Source organism: Cyprinodon variegatus, unplaced genomic scaffold (assembly GCF_000732505.1).
Source record: "Cyprinodon variegatus isolate N-32 unplaced genomic scaffold, C_variegatus-1.0 Scaffold72, whole genome shotgun sequence".
Lineage (NCBI taxonomy): Eukaryota > Metazoa > Chordata > Actinopteri > Cyprinodontiformes > Cyprinodontidae > Cyprinodon > Cyprinodon variegatus.
This window is the reverse complement of record NW_015150525.1, coordinates 172,598-179,763: the sequence shown is the minus strand read 5'-3', so window position 1 is coordinate 179,763 and position 7,166 is coordinate 172,598. Positions and strand designations below refer to the sequence as shown.

The window sequence follows — 7,166 nt, the reverse complement described above, 5'->3', positions numbered from 1 at the left end:
GGCAGAATCCAGCAGAAGTCCAAAGACAGGTCAGACAAAAGAATCAGAGTGGGAACAGGCAGGCTCAGAGGTCCAAAGGCAGAACGGGTCAGCATCAGACCTCAAACGGGTACAACGGAGAAGTCTCACCACAGGCTCAAATAATCTGGCAGTGATGACTGGAAGCAGGCAGGTTAAATATAGATTGTAGCAGGTGACACAGATGAGCAGTGATGAAAAACTGGGTGGAACTAGACAGGTGAATGGAATTAACGATTAAGCCAGTCATCAGCACCAAGATCATGAGAAATTTTAAATGATTCATTTGTGTCTGGATTTCACCTCTAGAAAAAAAAAACATGGGGGTAGCAAATGTAAAATCCTTTTTCTTTTTATTCCTTTATTGTATAGGTGTTAAGGTGCAGCAGTACACACTGTATTCACTTTAGATAACAGAAAACAACACAAAGAAAAAGTATAAGCACATTGTTTGTTAAAAAATTAAGTTATAGGTTTGTATTTGTTGTGAATGGATACTGTATTATAGGGTAGTACTCTTGTTTCTACACTAGGTATGTAGCATTAGTGGAAAAGAATGAACTAAAACTAAAATTTTAGTGCAACTTTTCTAAAAGAAAATGACTGTTACATAAAACACTAAGAAGCACAACACTGGATTTTTGGCCTACATCACTAGACGCCTTAATATGAGAATAAACATTACAAACAACTAGAAAACAGAATGAAAGTTTTGATGTCAGTAAAAAAGATGGTTTAACCATCCAGTAACAAAAATTAAGTTTAAAATTGCCCTTTTCAATGAATCTTGATATAAAACTGTTGTAATTTAGTCTAAATATTAGAAAAACACTGTTCTTCTGGGTAGCATGCACGTGTGACACTTTAGCGGAACTAAGTCCAGAAAGCGTAGGATTACTGAAGTAAAAAACAAAGCGAAAAATTAAAAACAAAAAGCAATGTTAAATAAGACTAATATTTCAAGTCCTATTCACCATTCAGTTAGTCTCATTTTTTTCTTTGCATGCATCCAAAGCTTGATTTACACAGTATTTACTGCAGCTGGGAACAGCTAAAGAAAAACGTAATTCTGTGTAAAACTAGCAATTTCATTGCAACAACTTCCTAATAAAGCTGATCCAGGCTAACTAAAGAAGGTCCACCCTGGTTTCCTCTCTTGTAACGGCAGAAGGTAATGCAGATGTGTTTGGTCTGGAGCAATTGCAGCCTCTGGACCCGCCAGTGACTCAGATTTCACTTCTGTCTCGCCTTCTTACTTGGAAAACTTCTGGATCTCTGTGAAAGGCAAAAGCAAACAATTGACTAAAGTTCAGGAAAAAAAAATGGTGGGCGTTATAATTCAGAATAACTTTTGATGTTAGTAGCATACCTCTGTCAAGATCAATGGCTTTTGGCTGAGACTTCATCAGGGAGTTTTCTTTTAGCAGGTTGTTCTTGTAGACTAATCAAAGTAAATTATTAGTTTTCAGAAAGCAGCAAATGTAATCATAAATGAACCTTCTTAGTTGTAGTTTAAATTTTTTAAACAAGCTATGAAGCTTGTGAATCGGAAACCACTCACTTCCTCACTCAGTTGTTAAAAGAGTGCAAAACAAACATGCTTTACTCTCACCAAATCCTTTTTCTTCCTGACTGTATACGTCCAACTCGCCGATGTCGATATCATACTCATCTGAGCTGCTGGGACTTCTGTTGGACCTGAGGAAATACTGAAAGACTCAGACAACACACATCATTTTTTTCAATGAAAACCTTAAACCCTGATATATTTTATTGGAATTTTACCTTTACAGAAAAGGTGGATGTACAGTTGTAAAATAGAAAGAAATTTATAAATTTTTTTTATTTAATTTTATTACAGCAATTACTAATCTGAAAGTGCATCTGAGTTTACCCACTATGATGTCTAAGTACAATTTTGTGAAGGAAACTGTACCGGATTGACATCAACAGTAAGCAGAGGCCACCAGTGTGAAGTTTACTTTCATTGTAAATACAGCTGTTGTTTGGATGAAGAAACCATCCACACCGTATATGGAGGAAGGCAGAAGTTGGATGTGATGTAGAAAAAATTACTATAGTAGGAAGTTTGCAAAAGTCCTGAGACTGGGTGGATGTTCACCTTCCAGCAGGACAATGCAGCGAGAGGTAGTGTTAATAAAATTTAATAGAGGTGTGTTAGAATGGCTAAACCAAAATCCAGACCTAAATCTAAATAATTTGAGGCATAAAAAAATATATAACAATTATAATATTAATACAAATTAAGAAAAGTTTCAATAGATGCTCTCCATCAAATCGGATTTAGTTGGAGCTGCTATGTGAAGAACAATTTCAGGTAGAGTGGTATCCTAAAAGACTCACAGTTCCATCTCCTTCCTTTCTTGCTTCCTTCCTTCCTTGCTTGCAATGTTGTTCTACAAATCCTGATGACTGTAGGAATATTGGCCAAAACAGACTTTTGTACCAAAACTAGGGTTGGGAATTGATAAGATATTCCGATTACCTTATTGATTCTGTGAAATTATTCGATTCCTTATCGATTCTCTTATTGATTCTGTCAAACAATGAACTTGGTAAGTGCACGGTGACATTCGTCTACCTTCGCCTGGGACGTTCAAATTCTGCCTGTCTTGGCAAAAACAGAAGGCAATGAATGGGAGCTGTGGCCTCTGAGCCAGTCATGCTACCCGCCTCGTCATAGTCATCTAAATCTAATGGAGAAGGCATCCTTTTAATGAAAAAGCATTAATGTACAATTTCCTGAAATGAACTCATCTCCCCCTGTTTTAAATAAACGAATGTCACCTTTCTCTTGCCCTCTGAATTGCGGTGCAAATTTGTAGCATGTTTAATATCCCCAAAGAGAGGTAGGGAATTGGTTTATCTCCAGAAATGGCATCTGGTTTTCTAGGAACCACATTAAGCAAAGCCAGTGAAATACTACTAGCTACTTACCACCAGAGTTGCCTTCCATGCTGGTCGTAACTTTACCTTCTGTCCGGAAGCATCAAAAACATGGCATTCGTTAATGTATGCCATGTTGTGTGCACAGGTGTTTCTGCATGTTGGATGTATTTCCTCCTGCGGATGTAATTGCCACTTTGCAATGATTGCAAAGCACCTTGTTGCCATCTTTCTATTCCTTAAAATAAAGCCAAACTTTCTATCGCTTTACCCAATGGGCCGCCATTTTTTTTGTTTTGCTTTTCTAGACTTACGCCTGGTCACGTTGTACTTGTTTACTGAATGCCATGAGTGTAACTTGCATAAAAAAACGTGACCAAAGTCGCGCTGCCCAGCGCTAGGCTCTGGTGCTGCCTGGACCATTAAGAGAATCGTTAAGTGAGCTGCCAACCACTTCTGAACAGGAATTGGTTGTTGATTCCCATCCCTAACCAAAACTTTAAATATTGTCAAAAAACAAATGCATGCTACACTTTTCAGATTAGTATTTGTCAAACATTTATTGAATCACATGTGATCTTTCTTCCACTTCATAACTATGTGTTGGTGTTTCACATGAAACACACTGAAGCTAATGTCTGTAAAGTGACACCTTGTTGCAAAGTTTATATCAAGGTGCTGTGAAACGTTTCCTTTAGAACTTACCTAATAGATACTTTAGGAGAAAAATCTGAAATAAAAAAATAACATCTTATAGGAACATAAATTATGAAAATCTGAAAGTGAATCAATCTGACAGACTGTAGAGCAGACCTTTGGCTTTGCGTCGTCTCATGATGAGGATGATGATGAGGGTAATGAATGCCAGAAGCAGGGAGGAGGTGAGAACGTAGCCAAGCGGCAGGAGAAAATGGTGTCTCTGGTCAGGCAGGATGACGTTGATGACTCGCGGTGAGTCAGCTTTGGTGTCTTCTGTGTGGTATAAAAAGTCAACATGTTTCTTTACATTAATCAAGCCCTGGATAGTTTGAAATAAACAATTTTTACACATGCATCTCACAGTAAGGCTCTTTCTCCTCTCATGTTGGATGTGTAAATGCTCTGCCCTGCTTCCAGACATTTCCACAACTAAATCCCCAACCTGTCTGCTGTGTTTCCTGTTATCATGATGCTATTCTCTAAAAAACCTTTGCAGCAACAGTTTGACATGAACTCACACATAGGACTCTTTTAGTTTTTACTAATTGGCTGCTTTTTTTTTACTCAACTGGCTTTGAATTATAGGTATCAGAGTAAAACTGGAGACCCACCACACTTTAAAGCTATATTGAAACCATACATGGTTTTTCCTTTTATTTTAAAATTTATGCACTATTTATTTTTTTGGGCACAATAAAATACTTAAAATGTGGTAATTCCAATGAAATGAATTGTGAAACATAATCAAACCTTATATATATTTGAAACAGAATTTTATTTGTTTTTCAGACATATATATGTACGTGTATAGCTTTTATTCTAACTAATAGCAAAGGCTTAATAGAAAAAAAACAAACAAACAAAAAAACAGATGTAACGAGCGTATACCAAACTGACATTACTGTCCTTGTGAGGTTCTGCTGAGTATGAAGAAGTAAAGGTTCTGGTTTCACTGTTTTTAGACTGTAAGTCAAGAAGCAGCTGCGGACCTCAGACTCAACTTACTTAAGCCAGGAAATCTGATTCAGACTGATGTCATGTTTTGATTTACTTTTCCTGGCAGAAAAACATAGAAAATGCAAAAAAAAAAAAAAGGGGGAAAAAAGTGAGAGGAGTGAAGGAAGGGCAGAGCAGGGGTGGAACGAGTGGGAGGATGGGGTGAGAAATCTTTCCAGAGAGAAGACCTCGCCCCCAACATCCTTAAAACCAGATTGTCTCTAGTGTACTTAAAAATATTCAAAGTCCTCCCCTTCTTTTAGTGAGATACACAATACCTGAACATACATGAGAACTAGTCCTGTCTTAAAATATACATAAGAATAAAGGTAAGGATGAGATGATCAGATGTTTAAAACTATTTTCCATGTTTGCATTTTTAAACTCAATAAATTGGAGCAACAAAGGAATGTGACCGCCGGAGAGAGGAAAGATGAAAGTGAGAAAAAATGAAAAGGGCACAAAGGCTGAGCCAAAGCATACATGGATCAGATCAGGACCACAGAAGAGGATAAACAACTTCTGGAGATTAAACGTCACAACATAAAACATGTATAATTCCCAGGAAGCATTCCTTATGTTTTATCCCAGCTCTGGTAGAGAGGGGGATTATTTTCCGGTGGATGGAGCTGGACTCCATTCAAGAGATTCCACCAAAATGAGATCGGCCCCTTTGGCATGCTCTGTTTAACACACACAGGAGCTGGCTTATACGTGCATACGGAGGCGATACCTCTGCTTTTAAAAGCCTTGATCTGCTACTGTAGGGGAAAAAAATACACATGAATCCAAAACTCTCTCTTTGTCAAAAAGAGGCGATGGAGGGGAGCTGGTGAGATGCAGATCTGGTGTGTTTAAACAAATCCATGAACGCTCATGCAAAGAGTAGTGAAAACAAATGTCTGAAACATCCACTGAAGAAGAGATGCCTCTTGGATTTAAGGCAAAGCTAAGCAACAATATTGCTACTATATGAGAAAAAAAAAATCCCCGGAGAGAAGAAAATTCAGATCTGCTGTTTGGAAAGTCAGAGAAGAGATAAAGAAACAAGAGTGAGGGAATGAGCAGATGTCAGCACACATAATGTTTCCACCCATTTAAGTGCTAAAACATCTGCTCTGCTTATGGCCTGAGACTGGCCAGTAAAACCCAAGAGAAGGAAGAGATGTTTCATTTACCTTTGTCTTTGGGAAGTGATAGGGCCGGCTGCATGCTCTGGATCAAAGGAGCCTCCACCGTGACCTGAAACTCTCTTCTTTCATGTAGGCCGCAGTAATGATGATGTAGGTGACAGGAATATGTCCCCTGATCTGTAGGCTGTAAAAACATGTGTGAAAGACACATTGTGCAAACGAAAAAGAAAAGGAAATTGGAATGCAGATATAGCCGTTTAGCTCAGATATCATGTTCTGAGGGTTAAAATGGTTATTATTAATAAAACAAAAAGTTAAACTTATGAGCTCTCCTTTGGCTCTCTATATTCATGATGCAAAAATAATCCTCACTTAGTAGTTTAATATTTGATGTTATCTCTGCTATTACTTTGTGTTTTCCCTTATTTTGCTGCCTTCGGAATTTATAGAACTGTAGTTACATACGTAACTTTCATTCCATTTCATCCCTACGGACAGCCAGAGGGCAGTGCTGAAAGCACTGAATGACTAATGTCAACGATGTCACAAGGAATCCTGAGCACATACCTCACTGAGAGGGCCCAGCAGAAAGTTGTAAAAGGACCTGACCCAGTGGATGAGTTGCAGCCACATTGACATTGTAGTACCTTGTGAAGGTGGTCGGGGAAGCCCATGAATCAGCAGCACATATTGCTTCCAGCGGGACTCCTCTCAAAGCCGTGCAGGAAGCAGAGATGCTCCTGGTGAAATGTGCCCTCACACTTACTGGCAGGAGCCAGTGCTCTACAACGTAGGCATGGCAGATGACATTCACTGACAACTGCAATGGCTGGTTATGGTGAAAAGGAGACAACACCTTAGGCACAAATGCAGTATTAAGCCACAGGGTGAGAGCATAGCCTTCTGGAGCCCACCTGATGCAGGTAGGGCTGACAGAGAGAGCATGTAGCTCCCCGACCCTCTTAGCTGAGGAGATAACCATCAGGAAAGCAGTCTTGCAGGAAAGCCACTATCTCTGCCTGCCCAAAGAGGTTCCATATCATCCACATTACATCATGGTCAAGGGACCCCTCTCCCGGACCAGGTGCCTGGCGGGATAGAGAGTCTGCAACCTGGTTCTGCTGTCCTGGCAGATATGCTGCATGCAGGGTGGGCAGACAGGGAAATGCCTGTTGCAACCTTGGTCATTTTATATGGTAAACAACAGAGATGTTGCTCGTCTGAATCAACACATGCCTCTAGGTGGGAAGGTACCTGAGGGCCATATGCACAGTCTGCAGCTCCAGCAAGTTTGTGTTTTGTGCCTTCCCTTGGACCCCGGAGACCCCGAACCGCTCTGTGTTGCCACTAGGTGCCACAGCCCATGAGGCTGGCATCTGTGGTGACCAGCTTACTTTCGACACACCACTGTCC

At 39.7% G+C, this 7,166-nt stretch overlaps 1 protein-coding gene across 2 annotated transcripts in view; it reads right to left on the bottom strand.

Moving 5' to 3' along the window:
• Positions 1-356: 356 nt before the first annotated feature.
• Positions 357-7,166, bottom strand: part of LOC107083306 (matrix-remodeling-associated protein 8-like) — a 19,958-nt gene continuing 13,148 nt past the window's right edge. For both annotated transcript variants that reach the window (XM_015372424.1, XM_015372426.1), the window contains 6 exons: positions 5,799-5,937; positions 3,739-3,897; positions 3,631-3,655; positions 1,631-1,716; positions 1,388-1,459; positions 357-1,293 (listed from right to left, as the gene is read on the bottom strand). In XM_015372424.1, coding sequence (XP_015227910.1) covers positions 1,271-1,293; positions 1,388-1,459; positions 1,631-1,716; positions 3,631-3,655; positions 3,739-3,897; positions 5,799-5,937 — 504 coding nt within the window. In that variant the 3' untranslated portion in view covers positions 357-1,270. The remainder of the gene's footprint in view (positions 1,294-1,387; positions 1,460-1,630; positions 1,717-3,630; positions 3,656-3,738; positions 3,898-5,798; positions 5,938-7,166) is intronic.